The following is a 26,986-nucleotide window of genomic DNA, read 5'->3' on the forward strand; positions in this document are numbered from 1 at the left end:
AGGTGGGGCTGCCCCGACTCCCCCAAGTTCAAGGCCCTTAGGGGCCAGGGCCAGGGCCTGATCCCTGGTCGTCCTCTCCCGCAGCACCTGCGCCTGTCGCTGACGGAGCGGGGCCAGTGCCGAGTGCAGCATCTCCACTTCCCCTCGGTCGTGGACATGCTGCACCACTTCCAGCGCTCACCCATCCCACTCGAGTGTGGGGCTGCCTGTGACGTCCGGCTGTCCAGCTACGTGGTAGTCGTCTCCCAGCCACCAGGTGTGACCCTAATGCCCCTTGATAAAGGGGGTGGGTGGCACAGGGAATGGGGTAGAGGGTAGAAGCTTGCTGCAAAGCCAGGGGCACAGAGATCTCGTTTTGTGTCCTTCCAACACTTGCCCCATTAAGACTGACGGTGTGGTCTCTCTCTTGGTCACTTGTCCCCCAGGTTCCTCCAACACTGTCCTGTTCCCTTTCTCCCTCTCTCGCTGGGATTCAGAGCTGGGCCTTCCCCACCTTAACTCTTCCGGCTGTCCGCGAGGGCTCAGCCCAGAGGGTCTCCCAGGCCGATCCTCTCCCCCAGAGCAGATCTTCCACCTGGTGCCTTCGCCCGAGGAACTGGCCAACAGCCTGCGGCACCTCGAGCCAGAGCCTGCCAGTCGAGCCCGGGACTCAGATTACGAAATGGATGCCTCCTCCCGGAGCCACCTGCGGGCCATAGACAATCAGTACACACCTCTCTGACAGGTGGTGAGGAAGCCCAGGCCTAACAGACGCCCTTGAGGAGCACAAGCAAGCAGAGATGGGAACTTATGAATGTAACTGTCTTTCCTTCCTTCCAGAGAGAGATTTAAGGGACAGTGTTAACAGCTCATTCCAGTTTGGATGTAACCTTCTATTGGGCCTGTTAAAGGGCCTCCTATAAGTTTCATCCATCACCTGGCTTTCTCCTTATTGTTTACAGATGTAGTTCTTGTTCGTGGATGCCACTGGCTCCTGCCTTGGGTCCCTAGGGCCAGTCCCCATCACCCTGAGAGGAGGCAGCAGGGTGAGGGCCAGAGCTGGCAGTGGAAACTTGTTCTCTTTTTCACTGACACTGTCACAGATGATGACAGACTTCTACTAGGGGTGTCATCAGGAAGCCCAAAACACTAACAAGCCCTGGATTCTCATATGGTTTTCCAGTTGTAGCTTCAGCCCACGTGGCAGGTCTGCCGTACCCATGCCACAGGTGACCACACCTATCCTGCTTTGACTCTCGGCTTTAGGACAAGCTCTGGCAGATGGACAAGCTAAAGGTCAAAAATGATTTTAAACATTTTACCTCAGATTAATTTTTCAAAGGATTCAGGTTTTAAAACTAAATCATTGCTTATTTCATTGCACTGTTTGAACTAACACCCATGTGATTTTTGTAGTCAGAGACAGCTATGCAAACGCGACTTGACCAGTTCCTGGTCTGAGCCAGCATGCCTGGCTTCCTCGTCTCCTGCGTCCTCAGGACAGTCACCTGCTGCTAAGTGGCCACTGTCCTTCCTAAATGTAGAGAAGTGGAGCGTGACACCCTCTCAGGGAAGTTCAGGCAATTACTGAAATAGGACGGTGGAAAGGAACAGTTCTACCCAGATGCCTTATGAACAAAAACTGGGTTCTGGTTTACAGCAGCTTTAGGGTGAACGTTCAACTGAGGGGGGAGGGAGGGACAAAAAGGGAAGGGCTCCTGGGCCCTTTCTAGTAAATCCGTCCCAACAGGGCTGGCTCAGAGACCCCCAAGCATCTAATGGCTTATTACAATTATCCCACAAGGTTTTAGGCTCATTTTTGAGCCAAAATGGAAGCTAAGAATCTGGTACCACAGCTAATGAGAAATTTCTTTAATACCCCCCAGTCAACATTCTGTTCAGCTGGTTACTGCTTCATCTGATGAAGAATGTGTGTGCATGTACACACGGGCACACACAATCTCCAACATCCAGGGAGGTCCTGCAGTCAAATCGCCATCTATACTTGCCTTTCACAAGTGATAAAATTCATGGGGGGCTGGCTCCTCCCAGAACTTTCATGCGGAGGCTCAGAAACAAGGCGGGCAGTGACAGAGTGGAGTCAGCTGCTCCTGGGTGCCAGCAGATCATTACAGCCACCAGGCTTACCAAAGTGGCTTCTAGGAAACTGGGAGTTTAGCACAGCTTAACACTTACAGGTACATCAGTCAGAGGCTAAAATTAAACCTTGGCCTAAAACTAACTACTGACTGCCTTATCTGGGTTAAGGGTTTGGTCTGCTCCCTCCAGCCGTTCTCTGTACTCCAAGAGGTCAGAGGTCAGACTTCTGTTTCTAGAATTTTCTGGGGGTATTTTGCGGGGGGGCGGGGGAGGAGGCAAGCAGCCGTCTCTTCACTTTTAAAACCAACACTCCTGAGTGTTTTCACTGATTGTAAAGCAGATCTAACCCTGATCGAGATTTGTGGTCCATTTCTAAGGACACTTGTCTCTCCTTTTTTTTTTTTTTTTTAACAAATCAAGTAGGTTTGTCTAGGTCATGAATGCTAAAGCCAAGTGTGAAGCAGAGGAGTAAGCACTATTCTGGATTTCTCTTTTAAAAGAGAAAGCTCATCACTGAAAGTCAATGCTGACAAGTCACTGGTGCAGGTTTTGTTTTCCCTTTGCACAGAAAAGGGGTCAAGGAGACAATGAACCAAGCAAGTTCCCTCCCTCCAGGCAGAAATGTAAACCTCTGGGACATGACATCTTCAAGCCAGGGGCACTCACTTCTTAGCAGCCTCTCAACATACAATTCTCAGGTAGTGTGCCAAGAGGCAAGCCAGGCACAGCAAACTAGCAGTTCTGACCCACTGGCCACAAAGTACCAGCTCAGACTCTGACAGAATTGGAAGTCAGCCACCTCCAGACTGCCTCAGTGTAAAATGTTCAAGAAAAACCCTTCCTTTCTCAACGTGTCCAAGTTACCAGGACAGCGACAATACATTCTGACAAAAAGCTCCCTCATGGCCTGGGAGGAAGTGACACTAAGCCAATGCCTTTTCTTTTTGCTAGAGCAGGTGGAGCTGGAGGAAAGGGAGCAGTGGATCCCTGGGCTTGATGCCCTCACAGGCAGTGAGGCAGTGACCCTGCTGGCTGCAGCCAGCCCACTGCAGTCATAGCATATTCCACCACCCTCCTTCCAGTCCCCATGTGACTGCTGCTGGCACCAAGAAGCCAAGCCAGCAGCCTCCACTGAGAGCCCAGGCTCCGAGTGCCAAATGGACAGTGAGCATCAGGATCCCTCCAGTTATCTTTAATTACAGACAACAAGGAGAGCTTGACGGCTCCCGGCACCATCACTTCCTTCATCTGACTTCAATGAACTTTTATAAACTAACAGTCACCAGCACCAAAGAATTAAGTCAACTAACCTGCCTTGAATTTAGACCAGCAATCCATATGGCTTTATCTGGTATAAATCTTCTGCCTTTGATCATTTCTGGACCGTGCAGGAAAAAGGAATAGCAATCATTAAAATCTTAGGCCACAGAACACTATTTTTACATAACAGTTTCTTAACCTCAAATCAAGGCCTTGAACTTTTCCCTAAAGGTTGCCTGAGATTCCTTCATGCTTTTATTCAGGGTTAAGTCTCTTATCGCAAATGTTACGTAAGCTCTAAAATCTCCCACAGGCTAGGGAACTTGATAGTATATTATCCACTGCCTCTTAACAAGGACACATCTGACATCCAGTGTTTGGTTGGAATAAGCAGCACATTGTAATGACAACACAGATAATGGATTCATCTTGTACAATTATAGGTGGAAGGTATTGGGCAAAATTTTATATATTGTTTATGTACTGTACAAGTAACTTATTCTTGAATAATGGAAATTTTGCTATAATGTACAAATTGCTACATGTGAATTAAAAAAATGTTTTCACAATCCTGACTTGTTGCCACCATATTTAAAGGCTCTGTCTATCACGACTACGGTCTCTGCAAAATCCTTGCCCTGCTTAAATACTTGCTTTCCCTTCGTCCTCCTCCCACAAACTGGGGACATAACAAATGCCTGTGAGTCTACAGCAATAAGGGGCTTTGTGCATCGCTGCACCTTTTCAGCTTTTCTGCCCTCTGGATTTCTTGATCACCGTTTTCAGAAAAGTGTCTCCTGCCCCCTACTGGTAAAACAGACAGGTGTCTGAAGCAGGACAACTCTGACTAACACTCATTTAGGTTCAGGAGATATTAAAAAGGAAGCTTACAGAATCAGCGTCAGGCTGAGGATGTGGAATTTCAGTGCTGCCCAACTCTGGCCAGCCTTCCTCCTTCTGAAGCAGACCTCTATCCACCAAAGAGAATATTTCAGGCTTGTCTTTTTCTAGAGATACCTTGAACCAGAACTGAAGGTGAAGAAGAAAAATCATTTGACAGCTAACCTTCCAGGATATTAGGAAAGCACACTCAGCCCTCCTGCCTTGATATTACAATCCTATTATAGAAATAGCTTATACAAACACACACTAACTTGATATCAGTTTTTAAAACTTTTTTTATTTTTTAATTTTTTTTAAGTTTTTATTTTATATTATCTACAAAGTAAAAGTTTTTCCCTTAACTTAAAAGTTGAACCACTGTAGACAGTGATCACTTCATCAAACTTGATTTATAAATAATAATCCGTCAGTTTGACGGTAAGAATTTACTGAACCTTTGTCAAGTTTAGTAAAAGGGCGTTCCAAGTCTTGATTTTTTTTTTAAGCGGTAATAGCAGCAAGAATCACTCTTGTTACTTCTTTTGCTAGCCGATGTGTTCATGACTTTCGAGGGTCGTTAAAAAATAAATAACTTCCAGTTTCGGCAAGCAGAGCTGGGGTACTTGCGGGACTCTGCAACAGCGTATGGAATTATGGAACAGCCCACAAGTTCCTAAATGCCTCTACTCGGTCCAAATATCTTCCACTGCAAGTGAACTGTTAGCATTCCTATTGGATGTTACAAGAAATCAACATATATTTTTTTAAAAACAAAATAAATGAATTCTAGTTTTCTGTGCTTCCAGTTGGTAGAAGCAGTAGAAGGGAGGAGGGAATTTGGCCTTTCGGTTCCTCCAGGGCAGCCTTACAACTGCTGTTGGTGATGGGCTTGTACTGTAAAAAAGAAAAGTGAATATTTAAACAGAAAACTGGCAACACTGCACATTAGCCTAGTGTCTCTGCAGCACGTGACTGTAACCTATCCTTGTGCTAGCTGAACAAGACTCAGAATTTAATTCACTCTTTCCCCCTCCCATCTGCACCAAAAGGGGGGAAGGGTAGGTGGGTAGGTAGAAACACACCAGTCAGACGTAAAACCACTTCAGATAAAACTCCCAGAAGACTTGTTGCTCATGGGGTAGAGAAAAAGGCCTTAACATACCCCCTCCCCAAATATTAGCCAAGCACCAGTACTGCTTTCAGAGTAACAGGTCAGACTATGAAATGTCGCCATGGCAGCCATCAAGTGTTAGAGCGCAATCACGGGCATTCTCTCCCTGTCAGGGTATAGGCTGGAGCTAAGACTACCCTTGAACCGATCCATACACAGCACTCTCTCATCAGTAGTGTTCTCCAGAGCTACAATCAAACTCTGCCATGGTGGTAACCCCCCACATGTCAGACTGTTGGGACTCAGGAAGGAAAACGCTGCCCTGTCCAGCCTATCATAACAAGGAAGGCCAACTGAGTCCTAAGCATGCATCAGCAACACAGAATGCTGCTGCTGCTTCTCATCAAGCCAAATCCTGTATACCATCAGAACACGCACAGACTCGGCTCCCGCTGGAAGCCTCAGGCCCTGACACTGAACTGATCATCACAGTCCCTACTGTGCCACTCTGACGAGTCTTGCTAGTTCTCAAATGCGGGGCTTGAAGCGCTGGCCCTGCCTGCCACTTGACCTGTGCGAGCAGAATGCTTTGGGGTGCCCGGCGGCCCCTGCACACACACGCCTCACCTGAAGGGTGCGTCATATAGGGGAAATGCGCTGTTGTCGAGACTGGAATGGGCTGTAGTGCACTTTGAGCGAGAGCGGCCTGGGGACCGCCGGGTGGCTGTGTCGTCATTAGCATCATTGGCGCATGGGCAGTTGGATGAGAAGGAACCATTCCTGACTGTACATGAGCCTGAAACAGAGAGCTCTTTTACGCATACAGGCAACATCTCCAGCTTAAACAACATGTCAACTGTGTTCCTTTTATTGGGCTCGGGCTCTCAGGAAAGGGCAACAGTCTTTCTCTGGGGATACTCCCTAGTGGATCATCCACTGACCTACAGACATGCTTCACCTGGGTAAAAGTCAGGGCTGCAGTGTCCTAGCCTTAAACATTTCTGATCACTGGCTTCTATCTATGGGGGAGGGTCTTCACAAAGATGAGACCCTTGGTCCAACGGCAGCTTTCTCAACTTAATAGGAGGCAATATGCAATGATGTTTCAGAATCTGGCTTCCATGTGGGGCCTAAAGTAGTTTAACAGATAACATCCCTTTCAAATAGGAAAGCAGATTATTACATTATAACCAGAGACTGTCAAATTCTGCTCTATGGATCACTTAGCATTCTCCTCGTTTGCCCGTCCCCCTGTGCTTCTTGCCTGCTCACCAGCACTTGAGTGAAGAATGAGCCAGGGCAGTGAGAGAAGAGACTCTCAGGCCCCCTTTACTCTGCTTAAAGATATGCTGATGGAGCAGGAGGAGGAGGAGGTTGCAGGTAATGGCTCCAGTGAGATGGGAGGGGTAATCTGAAATTATCTGAGCCAGCCCAGTGTCCCTGTACCAAGTGAGAGTGAGTTCAACCTGGTCTCACTGTCGAGTTGGAAAGGTTTTAGTCAGCCCAAATAGCTGGATCCCAGCTCTGCAGGGATATGGCAGGGCTAGGAAGAGCCTTCGTTCCCTGCCTCCCATGCTGTGCACTGTTCTAGACCACCATAAGCCTTAAATGAACCGCTGTTTTTACTCTCTTGTATATTCAAATGGGCCCATGGCATACCTGGGCTTCCCTATAAATATTAACCTTTTTGCTCTTTCAGCACAAAAACACAAAAGTGAGGTTTTAGAAACCCCAACTTACATGTAAATTCACATACCTCCTTAGCCACCAGCCTCTACTAGACATCTACAGGACCCCAGCTCTCATGAAGCTCCTGAGTCAGCCAAACCATGCCGGCCCACATCTGACCAAACCAGCTGCCCTCCCCACCATCCAAAGCAAATCATCCACTGCAGTGCACCACACTACAGAACCTACACTTCTGCAGGGGAGGACACCCAAACTTCCCAGAGCTGTGGAACCAGTTACAAGGTCGCCTTCTGAAAGTTAGCTCCAACTGAGCGGCCTCTCTAGCCCCCGCCACGCCCCAGCCTCAGGGGCGCAACTGTTTGACACGAAATGCAGTTCAATGAGGCAGTCTAGCTTAGACCCGCCTAAGAGTTCTGTGATAAAGGCAGCAAAAAGAGACATCGAATACAGCCAATTCACCCCTAACAGCTCCAGGGAGGGCATCAAGGACAGTGTTAGAGCCCAGCTGCAGGGCAGCTCCTTCTCCTCATTAAGACAATCCAACTTGGCCCTGGATTGCACTGGACTTCTGTCAGCAGCTGATGCCGACAGCAACCACACCTCTCAACCTTTAGAAGCTTACACTGGAGGTGAGCTCCAAAGTGCTTCCAAGGCTGCTCTTTAAGAAAAACGGGAACACCTGGGTGCATCCAGCTTCTCCTTACACTGTAACAATGTACAAGGCCAAGCCCTTTCAAGAAGTACAGCATAGGGTCAAAGCGGATGTATGGATAGCCAGGAAAAACAAGTGGAGAGATTTCCTGTCACTAACATTCAAGCTGACAGGCCCAGATGGTAGTCACCTCAGAGAGCTAAGAATCTGTGAAGGCCCGCCCTCCCTGCAAGACTTCTTCCGTGTGTGCGTGTGTGTGTGAGAGAGAGAGAGACAGAGAAAGAAAGAATATATATATGTATACATATATATAGCAATGAAGCTATATAAACATAGCAAAGCAGACACAGAAAGGTGAAGGACTGAGAGGCATTCCAGAGTCCGAGATATTTTTAAGGCCTCAGTTGGGAAATGTTCAAGGACTGACCAATCAGCAACTTCACTGATCCCATTACAAAACCACACAAACATTCATTTAGGGCCAGATCACATGTATTTGAGTGGGAAAAGGGAGACAGGCAAATGGCATCACACACAGGGTTTTCTAGCTTGGAGAGCGTCTAGCTCTTTGCTGCTTATCTGATAACCTTCATATTCTACTTGGTCTTCACAGAAAGCTGGCTAAAGCTGGTTTACCTGAGGTACATGGGCCATGTGGGGTGGATTGGTGTATGCCGGCTGAACATGAGAAGGATGAATCGTAAAGACGGTCTGTTGTGCTGTTGGGAAACTATTTTGTGGCGATTGCGTATTGGAGGCAGGTGTCATGGAAGGTGGGGTTGGTGCGAGCCCCGCGTGGTAAATGGCTGACTGCTGCTGTGGACTGGCCAGATGGAGAGCCTGGGCAGCCTGGTGCTGATGGTGCTGCAAAGCAACAGGAAAGAACTGAGAAAAAACTTCTTTAATGAAAAGCAGTTAAGGGTCACACACAAAGCTGAACTCTGCACATGAAAACAGGCTCTACCTGGGCCCATCTAAGATGACGGGCAATGCTAAGTACAAGAGAATGCCACAGGCTGGTAAGAACAGGGCTGGGGGGGCCTCCTGTTCAAAGACATTCCTTTCTGGAGTGCAAGCCCGATTCTCAGCCTGGCAAGTTACCAGCCCTCAGCCAAGCAGTGGTAAAACAAGTCTACTGCCCCGGGAGGGGAGGGGAGGGGTGGGGAGGGGAGGGGAGGAGGAGGGGAGGAGGGAGGTATTCACAGATTGGGTCAAAGAGATTCTTAAATGCCTCTCTGTTAACAAACATGATTAAAGAAGCTAATAGGAAAAAACTCATCGTATAAACATTAGGAATGAAAAAAAAAGTCGCCCCATGCAAATTCCTTACTTTATGTTAAATTAGATTTTTCAATATTGATAAATTTCTAGAATTTATCCAATCACCTTATTCTCAATATGTATCAATGTGACTTAAAAACCAACCAACCAACCCCAGAGGCACAGCCTGCAGGACTGTATGCTGGCTCCATGAGGTAGGGCTGCTAGGTGTTTTGATCATGTGGTACCTAGCACCCTGCCTGGCACTGGAAAAAACGCTCCTTAACAGAATGAGGAAGCAGTTCTGTGAAGGCCTCTCAGTTTCTCCTTACCTGAACAGGACTGGGTGCAGGATGGCTCCCACCATGTTGGCTTTGCTGCTGTCCGGTGGGGGTAGCTGAAGGCTGAGGATGTGGAGTATGTGGGTGTAGGGTAGCATTAGGGTGTGCATACTGCTGAGCAAGGGAGCCAGTGGAAACTAAAGTGAAAAAAAAAGTAGTGTGTAGAATCGACAGGTGTCATGATCTTAATTGCTCTTCTATGCCTCCTCAACTGAACTTTCTTGATGCTCAATGCCTAACTTATGCTGTTACCAATCTCTATTTTGGTATTTGACTCCATTTAAACCATCCATTTTCTTGAAAAAATAAGTGTGAAGTTATTGCTTAACAATCAGACTAGCATTTTATTCATACAACACAGCTGTATACACTACATTGAAATTTAATTAAATTTATTCTTAAAACAGTCACCAGGTTTTCCTGAAAAGGCAACTTAACAACATAGGCAGAAGCAATTCAAACAATCTTTCTCTCTTCCTCTCTCTCTCACAGACACACACACACACACACACACACACACTCACACACACTCACACTCACTCTCTCTTTAGCTCAAGGCCATCATCTGGCTAACCTCACCATGCTACTGCCCTGGAGCTGGGGCAGTGACCCATGGGCACAGATTATATAGGGGCTGGCGGAAGAGGCTGGATAAGGTATGTGGCAAAGCCAGGGCTCTATCTTCAGTGCCAAATGACCACAATCTCTCTCAGCTGAACACAGAAGCCACTCTGCCACTCAGTTTGTTCCCTGGGCCCTCCCTGCTCAAGGCACTTTCACCTGTGCCTTGTAAAATTTAGTACATGGAGTTACCTAAACTATGTAGAAAAATGAACTCCCTTCAAAGCATCCCAGCCTTTAGAAAGAATTTTACTACAGTAACTTCAAAGGAAATATGATGGGCCAGTTTAAGTAAAAACGTGTTCATTAAAGATAAGACCCCAAAGCCAATTTTGTGAATCTCAGCACAGACCATACCTTGGTACAAAACGGGGAGATAGGTATAAACTCACTTGTTCAATTTGAGAATCAAAAGCACAGTAAGATGGGGTCATTGCTCCCGTGACTATTGATAGCACTGATACAAATCTAACCACGATGTGGCAAAGAGCTGAGGACAGTGTTCTAAAGACACATCTCTAGCAACGTGTGACTTCCAACCTTCTTGCCAACTAATCCTAAAATCCCTGAGAAGCTAAGCCCATACACAGAAACAATTCCAAAATAGTTCCTCGTGTTCTTCATGTGATGTGTTAGCAGATACAGACACATAGGGGACGAATGGAAAGCAAGCACTGCTTTGGGATCAGGCACCCCAACTCCAGCAGTCTGATAGGCAAGGCTGCCAAGAGTCACTGGCAGAGAAGACTCTGGGTATGTCCCATGTAAATGTTACACAGAGGGTTAGGCACACGAAGTAATTCTGTAATGCTTGACATTGTAGGGCCAAGGGCCACCAACACTCCAGCCCAACTGGTTATCTCCCCAACTACAGATGTATCTTTTAAGGGCGAGGCAAAGAGCCAGTGCTAGGATCACCTGTGCATCCACTGCCAACGCCATAGTGGGCATTAATATTCGTTAATACCCAGATTAGATGAAACAAAGCACTTTTGTTTATACACTGGGAATTTCCTAACTAGAAGAGTTAACATACACTGGAACATAGTAACAAGGAAAACTGGGGCAACATATTCTCTGGGTGTTTTTCAGAAGAGTCAGTGACTGTTTTTTGGGAGCTGGGAAAAATAATGTGCTTACTTTCCTGAGCTCCACAACAGTACCCCATGAGTTCATGAAAGTAGTCAATGTCTTCCTTCTAATTCACTGGCTTATTAAAAGGCCATTCTTCACCATCATACTCATTAAGTTAACGTTCAGATTCCCCCAAAATTGTCTAGGCACTGATTGGGTCGAAAAGACTTGACATAAATTTTGAATCTGACTTTATTCTTGTGAAAATCTTACACTTATTTTCAAATTTTTTTTTTTTTTTTTTTTTTTTTGTGAGGAGGATCAGCCCTGAGCTAACATCTGCCAATCCTCCTCTTTTTGCTGAGGAAGACTGGCCCTGGGCTAACATCCGTGCCCATCTTCCTCCACTTTATATGGGACGCCGCCACAGCATGGCTTGCCAAGCGGTGCATCAGTGAGTGCCCGGGATCCGAACCGGCGAACCCCGGGCCGCCGCAGCGGAGTGCGCACTTAACCGCTTGTGCCACCGGGCCGGCCCCTCAAATTTATTTTTAAATAATTAAAATAGCCACATGTAGCTAGTGGCTACTGATTAGACAGCACAATTTGTACCACATTTCCATCATCACAGAAAGTTCTATGGGACAGTGAAATCTAGAGTCATTCACACTCCCTTATTTTCACACAATTAGCCTTAAAACTCCTCCCTACCTCCAAGCTTCTTAAATGTTTCATTTGTAACAATATTAAATCTATTTGGGGGAAAGCAATTTCCAAATCCCAAATTCTATTTATGCGGTTTGATGAAGACACAATACAGAATCTCAAGAGTTTCTATTTATTTTTTAAACTTTATTTAAGAAATTTTTGTACTGAAGTTTTAAATTTCACTTTTACCATCTAAGCAAAATATTAAGAAAATAAAAAGTAACAATAAATAAAAAATATACTCTAGCTGGGTGCTATATTAATTTTCACACATCAAAACATGGCCATGATAAAGAGAATAATTATACCCATGGAGTCTCTTAATGAAGTTATTCATCAATTAGAAAAATGTTAAAATCTTGAAATCTGGAGAAAATTAAAGATGAAATATTTCTTATTATGCAAAAGGCATCTCTGTGATAGTACTTCACCAATATTGAAAGGCTATAAAATACTCTAATCTATATCTCATTTGCATTCATAGCACAAATACTTCAAATAATCCAAGCTGAGTGCATCTATATAGGCTCTGTTTAAAAAACCCATCCTTTTCCTACCTAAACATCAGTAAACTACAATGTATTATAAGAAAAATCAAGCAGATATAAATGTACACCACAAGCTGCAAATAAAATTCAAGGAGGTATAATTAGAAATATTTTCCTTTGTTCATCTTCTTGCTTAAAAGATATTTGCTAAGCAAGTACCTTATCTAGGAACTCTTTTTCCCCCTCAAATATGAAAACTGAGCAGCTAATTGGGAAAAATGTGAAATTCAACACTAATTTTAATTCAGTACTAATAATGAAAATATAGTTTGGTTCCTTGAAAGGCCGGTTAAGAATGAGACAAAGAAAGGTGGGATGAGAGGAAAATTAAAATGCTGAGGGGGAAAAAAAGGTTGGAAGGGAAGAGAGAGATAAGAAAAAGGAACCAAAATAGAGTAAACGAGGAAAAAATATAAGAGAATCAGGGAAACGGAGAGGTGGAGAGCCAAGGGCAGTACGTTCTGGGCTCTACTGAGCTATGTGTATCACTTAACTGCTTTAATTATACATGCTCATTAATGTAGCTAAAGATTCCGGAGAGGTTAAAAATAAAGTGAATTTTCTTCAAAATTCTGATTTAGCTATTCCATCAGTTAAACTTCTATCTATAAAACTTAAGTTGCCTTCATGAAACTTGAATTAGGTCAAGCTAATCAAAGAAGTATTGCTTTTCCTAGCCAGACCTAGTTTAGAAGATTCCCACTCACTGTGCTCCTTGATATAAATGCTTAAAACTCTAAATATACGATTTGTCAAATCCTCATAACACTAACCACATTCCCAAAGAGTTTCCTAAGCCATGATCTTACAGAAGCCCAGTCAGTCCATAAGGTTGTGTGTTTAACTTGTAACTAGGTTTTGTTGTTTTGACCTTGGATGCACAAGTCCTGAGAGATCACCAGCACTGCAAATCTTTAAAAAAATGAAACAAAACAAAATCTTCCAACTTGTAAATTTGATGTCAAATTCAGAAAAAAGGAAGTGAAGGGAAGTTGAAAACTCTTTAAAAGGGGAGTAAAAGGCAACTAGACCAAATCATGACAAAATGGCTTGGGGGTGGGGTGGGGTACAAAGCAGCACATTAAATTACAAATAGCAGCCCCACTGTTAGTTTCTTTTAAAAAATACTGATATTCCCTTTTAGGGGAAGTTGTCCTAAGGCAGTTAATGCTTAGGTGTGATGATTAAGGACCTTTTAGCTACTTAGCAGGAAACTGATTCCAAAATTACTAACAGAGACAGTAAGATGGTGAGGATAACTACATTTGAGACCTCAAATTGAGTACATAATAAAATTAATTACTGATGCTGTCTTTTACATACTATATCACATACATAGTTTCCCTTTAATAGTATATATATACAGCAAGACTCCTTTTTAAAGAGCATCTATTAAAGGATTAAATTTGTTAACATTTCCTAGCACCAAATAAATAATATGTACACACTTATTTTTGGATACCAAGTCATGGCACAATTAATGAAAATTTAAGTCAAAATGTTTTCTAAATGCTTTTTAAAATCTGGCATTTAGTAGATTCAGACATTGAGTCATTCTAAACTAATTCAAAATTTAGTCTCTAACATAAAATTTCAATCCTTAATATCCCTTAGAATATAGTATTTCACATAAAGTGACACATACTACTGGCATAAATTTCCAAAGGATTTCTGCAAGTTAGTACCTTTCCTATCCAAGTACCAAAAGTCCATGACTAGCCTTATTTAAAAATTGCCCTACCAATAGAGAAAACACACCTTACCAGTTCATTTCCAAAAGAAAGCCCTGCCCAGACTTGCTCCATTTAGGAGCAAGCATGTACCTTTTCACTAGTGGTGAGACGGGCCGGCATTGCCAAAGACAGTCTCGGGTAGAAACTGGGCTGCTCGGTCATGCTTTCCCGCTTAAGCTCAGGACATCCTGAGGTGTCCGCTACCTGAGTATTTTAAACCTCCAGTCATGCAAAGACTGAAAAGACAGAAATGTTCCTCCCATAGTATTTCAACCTATTCCATTAAAAAATCCTTGTAAGGATAAATTTCTTCTTCACAGGACACTAAAAAACTAACGTTTTAAGTTCTTGTTACTAAGCTTGTGGCTTGGTTTAAAAAAAAAAAAAACTGTTCAGGAAAAGTTTCTCTGAACAATGAAAATATTAGGCATTTCCAAAATAGTCACATGTTTGCTTGGTATGCAAAAATTAATTTCTGAAACAACTCAATTTTTTATTAACTCCAGCTTTCTTAAAGCTGGGTTATATTTCCTTTTTTAAAACTCTCAATTGTTTACCGATATACATATTTTTAATGATTTTGTCTGGCACAAGGAAAATATTGCTCAACAAGTCTATTCCCTTAACACGTATTCTTTAAAAAGTGTTTTACTGTTCAATTAAAATTAGTATAAAAAACCCAACTCACTGGCAAAGTAGAAAGAAGGGCTTGTCTCCTTGTTGTATGGTAATTTGGGACATGCTGAATTTGGGAAATAGAAAGGTAAATTAGCCTTTTAAGGTGTGCATTTTCCTAATTTTCTGGAAAGGTTGACATATTTAGTAATTTCTTTTTGTATTCATGCATAATTCATTTTTCTTATTTTACAAGAGATGACAGGCACTTGAAACACTGCTATAAAATTAAGTAAGATAGGGCTGAATCAAAAGACATTTTTCTTCTGTATTGGAGTGTCAAGTTCCACATGCTGACTCGCTTAAATGAAAGAAATAAAATTATTATCTAATAAAAAACCAACATGGCATTCCATCGAACAACTGATATAAACAATATACCAAAATAAACGAATATTTACCAAGTTTAATTCAAAAGACTCAATTTTGCAAATCATTATTAATAAAAATGTCATTATTCTGCAAGATGCTTATTGGGCATCTGGTAGTGGATCCAAAAGTTTAGAAGCATAATATTAGTAATATTAAACATGGTTATGATATTATTTCTTGTTAAAACGTCTACATAAAGAGGTGTGTGTGTGTGTCTATTTAAGTATACTTGAAAAGGATATGCACCAAAATGTTAACAGCTGGAAGGATAAGAGGTGCATTTTAAATGTTTTTGCCTACTTTATTGTCCAGTTTATCTGTGTTCAAATACCAAAAAACAAACCGAAAAAGGATTCTGGATCTAACTCTTCTTGATGGCTTTAGTTAGAAGAGAAAGTTTCATTATTACTATTTCTGAAAGGGAAAACAACACTGCCATAAAACAAAATTAGATGAATTACAAGACTAGATGGTAAGCAAACAAAAAGTAACTTCTTAGGAGGGAGGGGGCAGAGGCAATGATAAAAGTTAGACTAAGGTTAAAGAGACGAAGTTTGTGATCAAAGTCCTCTCTAAGATAGCTAGAAAGAAAACAAGGTCAACAACAACTTAGAATATACATATACATCTCCTAATACTTTAACTGTTCAGTAATCTGTTAGCATATTTATATTAAATATACCAACAATTTAAAAACCATAATCAGTCTTTCATTTTGCAGTCATTAATGATCCTTTTTATTCTCAAAGCCTTTTGCTACAGCCGTAATAATTAGCGAATGGCAAAAAGGTAACATATAATTGTCACCAACATCTGGGTGCATATTCTTTTGTTTGTATAAAAAGTTTAAAAAATCTAGAAAGGGCGTAGCTTAAAAATAAACATAATTCATACTCAAAATATTTGGTTCCTTTGGGAATATAAAATATAAATTGTTGGAAATTATTATAAAACTAGCATTTCCATGAAACAGTTTTGTCTTAGTTTAAAACAATGTACTTAAAATGTGCCTATATTTGGCATAATTAGGATTTGGAAGATCTAAAATAATTGAAATAAATTACTGAAGAATTAATAAACTTGCTTTAGCAGATAAATTATGGCTTATGATGGCAAAGAACAAAATAATTCATCATTTCCTAATGTTCTTTTTAGGGTATGAAATATCCAAAAGAGAACCTTGGTTAACCAGCAACAATCATACCAAGTCCACAGCCTTGCTCCTAGCCTGCCCTCATCAACAGACATCAATTAAACACAACCTGTGTAAATTATAGGAGAGTAGTTCAGATCTGGTTGAGCAACTTTCTCCTGGCATTAAAGAACTGGTTCTGATGACTAGTCCATTCCAGATTTCACTGGACATTAGTCTAATGTTTTGTTTTGTTTGCAATATTTCCTATTTACCCACACTTAAATGGACTTCAGGGCCCAAGGCCAACTGCTTTTCAAATGGAAATGTTCTGGGAAGGTAGTTATAAAAACCATTAGAGCCTCAAATACAGTATTTACTGTACAGGCTGTTTCAAACCAATGAACACCCAACCAAAAGACAAAGCCAGATGTTGGCAGTGTGTGAACACATTGAAGAGCAAGATTCTGCTCAACATCACAATATTACTACACTGTCTCAAAAGCATGGGTACATAAATAGCAATTGCCTAAAAGCAATGGAAATTTTAGCTCTAAAGTTTCAGATCTTATTCCAAGGGAAATATGCCAGAAAATGGAGGAAAGAAATGTTTTTTCTACTTGTTAAATCATGATGTATTCTCCAGAAATGTATAAACAATCATAAAGAACTTTTCACCTAAACCTTTAGCAAATTGGAAAATTGTTGAAATGTATACAAATTGCATAAAAGCCAGTGTGATAAATCAAAGATGCCTTTTCATACACACTTAGTCCTGGTTAAAACAACTAAAGACAAGCCTATGACAGGGGATCATAACCAAAATCATAAGCCAAATCAGTCTGTCAGTATAGTTTTCACTTAGATTATGGCTGGGCTTCTTGAAAGAAATGTTTTCCAAAATGTATCAATTACATCATTTTTATGTAAATGCTAATCCACAATAGAAAGTTTTAAGTAATAATGCGGAAAATTAAGATCAGACTTAAGTATTTTATAAAAATAATGCCTTTAATCACGTAAAATTCCTATCACTAGTGAATCTGTGTGCAAGGAGCATGCCTCCAGGAAGAACGCCTAAGTGGTGGGTTATGGGTGACAAGAAGGATGATTGCTGCTGCCTGAGTTCTATTCCTATTAACCTACAAAATGTTATACGCTGTTATCTAAAGTTAAAAAAATTAAAATTTTTACATTCTTAGTCATTCAACAAGTTTAAAGAGGTTTAAAAAATGAAATGTTCATGTAGTTACATGTAATTGTAATTTCATTCTTATAGTGGTATACTTTTCAATTGTCTGAATAAACTTGAATTTCTCTCCTCCCATTCCAAAAAGCTGAAATGCCAATGGGAAAACCTAAGTGACAGTATAGGAGTTCTCAGAAAAGTTCAAAACAAAACTTACATCTTAATGAAACTGGTACTAATTAAAGGTGCATTCTGAAAAACTATCATAATATGGGACAAAGCCATTCATTCGATATTACAAGATATAAGTGGAAATCTTATTTTAAGTTCTCAACATTGAAAACCAGATTATTTTAGTACTTTAGACAGCTGCTAAGTTGACCTGTACAAAGTTCTCTGGCCACGAAACTAAGATGGTAATTTTTGATTACTGTTCTCACATACATTGTTTAATTTTATATAGACTACTTCTCATTTTCGTTTTACCATTGTTTGTATTGATTAAAGTGTGAATCATGTCTAAAGCAGATCTAATATTACACAATTTTGACCACTTAAAATACAGCATAATGCAGAAACACAGTAGCATTACAACAAATAGCAAGAAATATATGTAATGCCAGTGACCCCCCGAGCAAGGAGTGAAGCAGAATGTTTTCTTGCTGGAGAGTGCTTTCATTATGGCAAAACTTTATTGTGTACCTCAGGCAGGGCATACCAAATAATAATACTGATAAGGAAGAGGAGGAAGATACCTTTCTCCACAAAAGATGCTTTCTGTTACACACATCACTACATTTTAGTTAAAGTAAGGAGAAACATTTGAAGACAGAGGAATTTCAGGAACAAAAGTAGGAATAATTTGCCAAGACTTATAACAAGTCAGAGATAGAAATGCATTCATCTTTTCTTTAGATTCTTGACCTTCAATGTCATAAAAGGCCAAGTTATTCTTAAACAGAGTACCTTTTCAAAGCTTTAAAACAAATGAAGAATAGTCACACACACTGAAAAAGACAAACAAAGTGCCTCCTACCATACATCGCATGCGTCTGCTCATGAGCCCCGTACTGAGTTGCAGAAGAAGATACTAAACCAGGCTGGGCATGTGCTGGTGGTGCCATCATTCTAGCATTACCCTGTATTACAGGACTATAGACATGAGGATGCTGTGTTCAAACAAAAAATAAAGAAAAAATATTAAAATATCAAATAGAGTCATGCAGATTTTAGTTAGATGTCTTAACTCCATGGTTTCCACATTTCCAGAAACGACTCTAAAAATTCTAAAACTTTTCTTATTGATTTCCTTTGAAACACTTACACTGATCAGCAATCTTCTAATACATATTAAAAAGGCTCCCCAAACCCTTAGCTATCCACCTTACCATAACACAAAGAACAAAATATAAAGGAAAACCCCTTTACCATATTAAAAGGTAAAATTAGGTTATTTAAAGGGAACAAAAATTAAGAGTTAGGTCATATCAACCTTACAGCCTTACCTGAGATTGATAATGTGGCACATGCTGAACAAGAGGCTGATTTGGAAACTGCTGAGGACTGTAGGCAACGTATTGTGTGGAATAAGCTGGTGGGGTGGCCACAATTGGTGGGCCTGCTGCTGAGGCTGGGTGCATCATGGTGCTCTGATGATGCTGGTCTTGCCGCTGTTGGGGCATATTTGGTACTGCAGAAAAAGATGACCTAGTATTAGAAAACAGCATCTCCTCAGCATAAATACATGAACATGGTCCACAAGGCTCTACATGATTTGACCCTCCTGCCTGCCTCCAATGCCATGTTAGACCACCCTCACCACCACACTTCAGCCACTCTGGGCTGTTTTCCTATCACACATGCTATTCCTCAACCTCAAACACTGATCTCCAACCCCCTGTTTGGATAATTCTGACTTGTCCAGGTGTCAGCTTGAAAGCAACTTCCTCCGAGACTCTCTACGATGACCCCCATGCTTGATCAGGTCCCTGTAATAGACTCTTACAGCACTACGAAACAACGTTCCCTTCATACTACTTCTCAGATAATCCCTGTTTGATACACCAAATTATGCCACTTGCTAGAGAAGGGCATTGGATTTATTCAAAGAAAAACAAAAATACAACAAAAAACCAAAACAGACCCAACGCTAATCTTAACTCCATCTTTCTTAATTTCCCACCACTGAATTCTTACACAACTTCTTGCTCTTTCTTAAACACAGCAGGTTTCTAAATAATGGCTCTTTTAAAAATTACTTTTATTATTTCACACAGATTTCTGCCTATAGTCCTCCCCCTCTAAAAGCTCTACTTAAGAATTTAGCTCAACTGTCATCCTCTCTGTAATGTCTTGCCCAGCTCCCCCACAAAAGAGCTAGCTGCATGCTCTGTGTAGTTTTCCTCATGTGTCTTTATGGCATTGACTGTTGTCTGTGAGGGGTTTATAGTGTGATGTTAATCAAGCCACTTGAGGGAATCATGAACCACGGCTTACAAGGTATGAAGCACAAAAATGTATAACTTGGTAGGTTCATAAAATCATCAGCAATGATTATATAAGTAACTGCTAATTTAGAGACAGAATTTGGTTTTTATTTTAAATGTTTGAGATTTTTTGCTAAAAATTTAATGACTGTTGCTGAAATTTAGGAGAGCTAGTTATCTACTGTTTTGTTTGTTTAGAAAAGCAAGCTAGAAAACAGAAGAAACCAACACAGTAATATTTTTCTGAATTTAATTTCGAGATTCTACATATTGAAAAAGCATCTCCTTTTAGTAAAGAAAAGCCACCCCAAACTCAAATATAATTTTGATCAAATGAAAGTTTGTTTAATTAAGCTTACTAACTGAGCTTAACCTATTCACCCTCACTATTTTTTCTGACACTTGATTATGACCCTTACATATAAAAATTTTTAAAAGCTAGTCAAGTTTATTGTCTTTTTTAAAATTAAAAATTCTAGTTACAAAAACATAATGCTTGCATACAATCTTAAAAGACAAAAAATTCAACAATACAAAACAAAATTCCCCTTTCCAACTATTTGCATACCATTCTCTTCCCCAAAGAGCAACGACTGTATGTAGCCTTTTGGATCATCATCTGTGCATATGCACATATGCATATATATGTATACAGAGATACACTTGGTTTTATGGTGGTTTTTTTTTTTCCTCCTAATATGAATCTACCTTAACTTAAAGTACAATTTAGAGAGATGATACTTTAGCCATGTCCTTATGTCAGTGGTTTTCAACTGAGAGCAATTTTGCCTTTCAAGGGATATGTGGCAATGTCTGGAGACATTTTTAGTTGTCACAATGGGGGGATGGGGAAGTCACTACTAGCATCTAAAGCGTAGGGGCAGGGATGCTAATAAATATCCTACAGTACACAGGATACCCCTCCTCCCCCACACAAAGAACATCTGTCATGTCATGTCAATAATGCTAAGCCTAAGAAATTCTACTTTACGTTAATCAAGTCCTTGACGTGGGCATATTTTCAAACACAACTCAATTTTTCTCACAGGTTGCAAAAAAGGTAATACTGCATTATGTACCAAGAAGACAAAAGAGGTGGTTTTGTGCAAAGGCCCCATTATCATGCAGGAAAGATATGCTTATACAACCCATGCCTGCATTTCAGAAGCAAGTACTTGACTTCACCTGTTACCTGACAGAGTAAAGTAGCAGGATATAAAATTAACACCAAGACAGCAACAGTCTTCATATATAGTACTTCGTAAACTTACTTCATAAGCAACTACTCAGAAATTGCAATGGAAAAGATGACCCTGGTTTATATTAACAATAAAAAAAATATATATCCAGGAGCTGGTCCCACGCCTAGTGGTTAAGTTGTTGTGCTACACTTCGGCGGCCTGGGTTTGGTTCCTGGGGGTGGACCTACACCACACGTCGGTGTCCACGCTGTAGCGGCAACCCACATACAAAACAGAGGAAGAAGACAGGGCCGGCCCCATGGCTTAGCGGTTAAGTGCGCGCACTCCACTACTGGCGGCCCGGGTTCAGATCCCGGGCGCGCACCGACACACCGCTTCTCCGGTCATGCTGAGGCCACGTCCCACATACAGCAACTAGAAGGATGTGCAGGTATGACATACAACTATTTACTGGGGCTTTGGGGGAAAAATAAATAAATAAAAAATTAAAAAAAAAAAAAAAAAAACAGAGGAAGACTGAAGCAGATGTTAGCTCAGGGTGAATCTTCCTCAAGCAAAAAGAGGAAGATGGGCAACGGATGTTAGCTCAGGGCAAATCTTCCTCAGCAAAAAAACAAAAAACAAAAAAAAAAACTAAGGCATAAACTGAACAAACACACAAAACCTTTAAGAGAAACTTAAAAACACTACTGAATATACAAAAGCAGATTTAAACAAGCAGAAAAGCATAATCTGTTTTTGGATAGGAAGACTCAATATAAAGATAGCAATTCTCCCCTAAGTTAATTGATAAATTATAAGTTTATAAATTTAATGTGATTCTAATAAAAATGCTGACTGGAAAACTGAATGTCAAAATTCATGAGTTCATACTGATAAAACAACAACAAAAAATCCTCATTGGTCACCCTTTAGAGGATAATAGGAAACCAAGTGATTATTTTGAGAACTGCCTTGAAATGATGGGCATTTTAGTTGTCTTTCTTGCACAAACTACCTCACAGAAACCAAATAGTTTGACAAGGTAAAATTTGTCTTTGTATAATTATTTTCTTTGTAGAAATATTCCCCCTAATAAGTGAAGAAGGGATGTGATAGAAAATGTCATCATTTTGCAACTCTTAATGAAATAATGGATCTAGGGCTAGACAATGATCATCAATGGCTGCTAGAAACAGAGAAAAGCTGGTAGGACATTTTATCCTGGATAGATAAGGTGGCCAAATTACTATTACTATCACAAAAAAGAAAGATGACAAGACATTATATGACACCTAGTGAAAGTACACACACCATCTATGAAACATTCCAGATTAAGAAAAATACAACCTAATCTTATTAAGCCTCTCATCTACTATCAGTTTACAAGGATTACAGGGGACAGAAGACCATTTTAAACACCACCACTGGGATGCAATCCATGAAATTCAGATGGTGGGAAAGAATACAAGACCACCAAGCTGGATATAAATAAGATAGGGAAGGAGAAAAAACTAAGGGGAAAATTATAAATTGAGAGAGACTTATCCTTAAGAGAGTATATCAATCGAATGAAAAATGTGGGCTTTGGCTCAACAAGCCAACTATTAAAAAAATTGATAAGACAGTAAGGGAAATTTGTACTCTGGATATTTGATAGCAAGGAATAACTGCTAATTTTTTTAGGCATGAATACTATGAACAGTATTAACCGTTATTAACGTATTAATATATATGTAATACATTAATTAATGTATTACATATATATTAATACAATAATTAATACATTAATTATTAATACATTAATTATTGTAATACAATAATTAATACATTAATATAAAGTATTCATGTGGTACAGTTAACTATGATTTAAAACAAGAAAGTCACAGCTCATAAAGATACACACTGAAATATGGATGGATGAAATGATGTGATGTCCAGGACTGCTTCAAAATAACCCAGTGAAGGCAGGGTGCAAGAGATTGAGGATATGAATGAACACAACTGGCCATGAGCTGATAATGTCTTTAAATTTTCATAATAAAAAGTTACAACATGAAATAATTTTATGTCATTTTATGTCATTTTCAAAATGACTTAAACATGATAAACAAATGCAACCTGTAAAGCTCAATTTGGAACAAATTAACTGTAAAAAAATATATTTTAAAGATAGCCAGAGAAATCTGAGGATATTAGAGAACTACTGTTAATTCCTTCTAGGTGTGATAATGGTCTTGTAGCTGTTTTGTTTGTTTTAAAGACTCCTTATCTTATATAATTATAAAATGAAATATTTACAGATGAAATAATATATATCTGGGATATGCTTCAAAATAATCTGATAGGGGAGGGATACTGTATATGAAAAAAAATTGGCCATGAGTTTATAATTGTTAAAGCTGAGTGATGAGTACTTTTATACTATTGTACTATTCTAAGTGCCTATTTGTATATGTTTAACATTTTCAATAATAGAAAGGTTTTTAAAAGTCAACTGATTTTTTTATTTAGTAGTCAAGCTGAATATCAAGCTCATATGGAAAAATAAACAAAGAAGAAAAGTCAAGAGAACTTGAAAAAAAAAATTAATGTTGCAACTGTTTGGATGGAAAAGTAGTCCTATCAGATAGACAGACTATAGCACATCAAGTTTTAGGGATGTAGCTAAAGCAATGATTTGAAATTTGTAGCTTTAAACGCTTCTATCAGAAAACAAAGTTTTAAAATCAACAATCTAAGTAACCACCTTAAGAAACTAGAAAAAGAATAGCAAATCCAAAGAAAGCAAAAGAAAGGAAATGATAAAGAGCAAAAGCCAATGGAATAGAAAAATCAATGCAGCTAGAAGCTGGCCTTTGAGAAGATCAATAATTAATAAGTACCTATCAAGACTGACCAAGAAAAAAGGTGGAAAAGACATAAATTACTAATACCAGAAATGAAATACAGAGTATCACTACAGATCCTACAGACATTAAAAAGATAAAGGAATATTATCAACAACTTTATGCCACTAAATTCAGCAAGTTAGATGAAACAGCCAGCATTAACTTGATAACCAAAACCATACAAAGACATTAAAAAGCAAAGAAAACTAAAGACCAATATCCCTCATGAACACAGACAAAAACCTCCTTAGTAAAACATTACCAAGTCAAGTCCAGAAACATATAAAAAGGATAATACACTATGACTAAATGTGTAAATGGGATGCCAAGAATGCAAGGCTGGTTCAATATTCAAATATCAATGTAATTTTTCAAAATAACAGAGCAAATTAGAAAAACCATACGATCATCATAATAATGCTGAAAAATGATTTGACACAATTCAATAACTATTCATGATTAAAAGAAGGGAAAAAAAAAAAAACCTCTCAGCAAATTGGGAACTGGAACCACACCTAACATTACACTTAACAGTGAAAGATAATGCTTCGCCCCTAAGATCAGGAGCATGGTAAGGATCGCATCACTTCTGTTCAGAAATGTATGGGAAGACCTAGCCTGTGCAATAAGGCAAGAAAAAGACAGACATACTGACTGGATCATGATTATGTACACAGAAAATTCTAAAACAAGCTACTAGAAACAATAAGTGGGTTTAGCAAAGTGGCAAGACATAAGGTCAATATTAAAAAAATCAAGTGTATCCCTATATACTAACTAGGTAAACAAACGTTGAAAAATTTAAAAACATCATTCACAACAGCATAAAAAATATGAAATACTAAGTGATAAATTTAAGAAAATAAATGCAAAATTTATACAATGAAAACTATAAAACATTGGTGAGATTGAGACTTAAATAAATGGAGAGCGATAACATGTCTGTGGATTGAAAAATTCAATGCTGTTAAAGGGGGACAATTCCCCCATAAACTGATCTTCAGATACAATGCATAATCCCAAGCTGATTCTAAAATTTACTTAGAAAAATGTAAAGAACCTAGAACAGCTAAAAAATTTTTAACAAAGAAGAATAAAACTGCAGGGCTTACACGAACTGATTTTAAGATTTATTATAAAGTAACAGTAATCAAGAAAGTGAGTACTGGCGTGAGGAGAGATACACAGATCAATACAACAAAACAGTTCAGGAATAGACCACACATATATGACCAACTGAATTCTATAAAGATGCCAAAATAATTTAACAGGCAAACCAGAGGCTGGTGCTGGGAAAAATGGGTATATATATGTGGGAAAAAAAAAGAACCTCAACATTTACCTCATGCCCTACACAAAAATTAACTTCAGGTCGATCATATACCTAATTGTAAAAGCTAAAACTTGTTAAACTTCTAGAAGAAAACATAAAAATATTTACACCTTAGGTAGGCAAAGGCTTCTTAGTTATAATGCAAAAAAGCATGAATTATAAGAGAAAAACTTGATGAATGGGACGTCATCAAAATTAACAACACTGGCTCTTCAAAAATAAAAATAATAATAATAAAAAACCTGGCTGGGGCCAGCTCCGTGGCATCGAGAACCCTTTGGCAGCCCGGGTTCGTGGGTTTGGATCCCAGTTGCAGACCTACACCATTCGTCAGCCATGCTATGGCAGCGACCCACATACAAAATAGAGGAAGACTGGCACAGATGTTAGCTCAGGGCTAATCTTCCTCAAGCCAAAAAAGAGGAAGACTGGCAACAGATGTTAGCTCAAGGCACATCTTCCTCAACAACAACAAAAAACCTGGCTAAGAGTAAGCCACAGACTGGGAGAAAATATTTATAATACCTATATCTGATAAAGAATATTTTTTTTTCAACAAATATTTTTCAACAAATATTTTACAACATATTTATATGTTGTATCCACAACATATAAATAACTGTTACAATTAACAGTAAGAAAACAAACCCAATGTAAATAAAGGGAAAAGACTGAACAGATACTTTACAAAAGAAGACTGACAGCCAATAAACACATGAAAAGATGCTCATGATCAGTAATAATCAGGGAAATGCACACTAAAACCACAATGAGGTATGATAACATATCCATTAGACTTGTTAAAATTAAAAAGACAGACAATACCGAGTGTTGGCAAGGACGTAGAGTATTTGTCACTCTCTTAAGTAGCTGATCAGTTGGAATGTAAAATGATACAATCACTTTGGAAAACAATTTGTCAGTTTCTTATTAATTTAAAAATGCACTTACCATACAACTCAACAATCTCAATTCTAGGTATTTAACCAAGAGAAATGAAAGCAAATGTTCACACAAATACTTAGACACAAATGCTCTTAGCAGCTTCATTCATAATAGCCCAAAACAGGAAATAACCCAAACACCCATCAACCTGTAATGGGTAAACTAATTGTGGTATAACAAAAAAATAGAATGCTACTCAGCAATAAAAAGGAACAAATTGATACAGGTGATAACATGAAATACTCTCAAATTATTATGCTGTTTAAGCCAGACACAAAAAACCATATACTATATGATTCCATTTATAAAAAACTAGAAAAGTCGGGGCCGGCCCAGTGGTGCAAGTGGTTAGGTGTACGTGCTCCGCTGCAGCGGCCTGGGGTTCACCAGTTCAGATCTCGGGCATGCACCGATGCACCGCTTGTTGAGCCATGCTGTGGCGACGTCCCATATAAAGTGGAGGAAGATGGGCATGGATGTTAACCCAGGGCCAGTCTTCCTCAGCAAAAAGAGGAGGATTGGCAGATGTTAGCTCGGGGCTGATCTACCTCAAAACAAACAAACAAACAAACAAACAAAAAACTAGAAAAGTAAAATTATAATCTACAGTAAGAGAAAGCAGATCAGTGGTTGCCTGGAGCCAGAGGTAGTGGAGTAGAGTTTGACAAAGAAGGGGCACAAAGCACAATCTTTACATCCTGACTGATGAGGCAGTTACAACAGTAAATACATTCATCAAAATTCATCAAAATGTACACTTAAAAGGACTACATTTTATTGCATGTAAATTACAGAACAATAAAACTGGTTAAAAATTTTTTGAA

At 39.6% G+C, this 26,986-nt stretch overlaps 2 protein-coding genes across 10 annotated transcripts in view; one reads left to right on the top strand and one right to left on the bottom strand.

Moving 5' to 3' along the window:
- The window catches only part of SH2B3 (SH2B adaptor protein 3), a 36,127-nt gene extending 33,791 nt beyond the window's left edge, over positions 1–2,336 (top strand). For both annotated transcript variants that reach the window (XM_058531418.1, XM_058531419.1), the window contains exons 7-8: positions 85–256; positions 426–2,336. In XM_058531418.1, the coding sequence (XP_058387401.1) occupies positions 85–256; positions 426–721 (468 nt within the window). In that variant the 3' untranslated portion in view covers positions 722–2,336. The remainder of the gene's footprint in view (positions 1–84; positions 257–425) is intronic.
- Positions 2,337–4,499: 2,163 nt separating this feature from the next.
- ATXN2 (ataxin 2) overlaps positions 4,500–26,986 on the bottom strand; it is a 114,438-nt gene continuing 91,951 nt past the window's right edge. For 5 of the 8 annotated variants that reach the window (XM_058531428.1, XM_058531426.1, XM_058531421.1 and 2 more), the window contains 7 exons: positions 18,832–19,016; positions 18,363–18,495; positions 14,647–14,700; positions 9,266–9,411; positions 8,310–8,537; positions 5,960–6,128; positions 5,010–5,115 (listed from right to left, as the gene is read on the bottom strand). In XM_058531428.1, coding sequence (XP_058387411.1) covers positions 5,087–5,115; positions 5,960–6,128; positions 8,310–8,537; positions 9,266–9,411; positions 14,647–14,700; positions 18,363–18,495; positions 18,832–19,016 — 944 coding nt within the window. In that variant the 3' untranslated portion in view covers positions 5,010–5,086. Of the gene's footprint in view, positions 5,116–5,959; positions 6,129–8,309; positions 8,538–9,265; positions 9,412–14,646; positions 14,701–18,362; positions 18,496–18,831; positions 19,017–26,986 lie in introns of all 8 variants that reach the window. The other 3 variants (XM_058531424.1, XM_058531422.1, XM_058531425.1) reach the window with 2 other exon arrangements.

Source organism: Diceros bicornis, chromosome 35 (assembly GCF_020826845.1).
Source record: "Diceros bicornis minor isolate mBicDic1 chromosome 35, mDicBic1.mat.cur, whole genome shotgun sequence".
In the NCBI taxonomy this organism is placed as follows: Eukaryota; Metazoa; Chordata; class Mammalia; order Perissodactyla; family Rhinocerotidae; genus Diceros; species Diceros bicornis.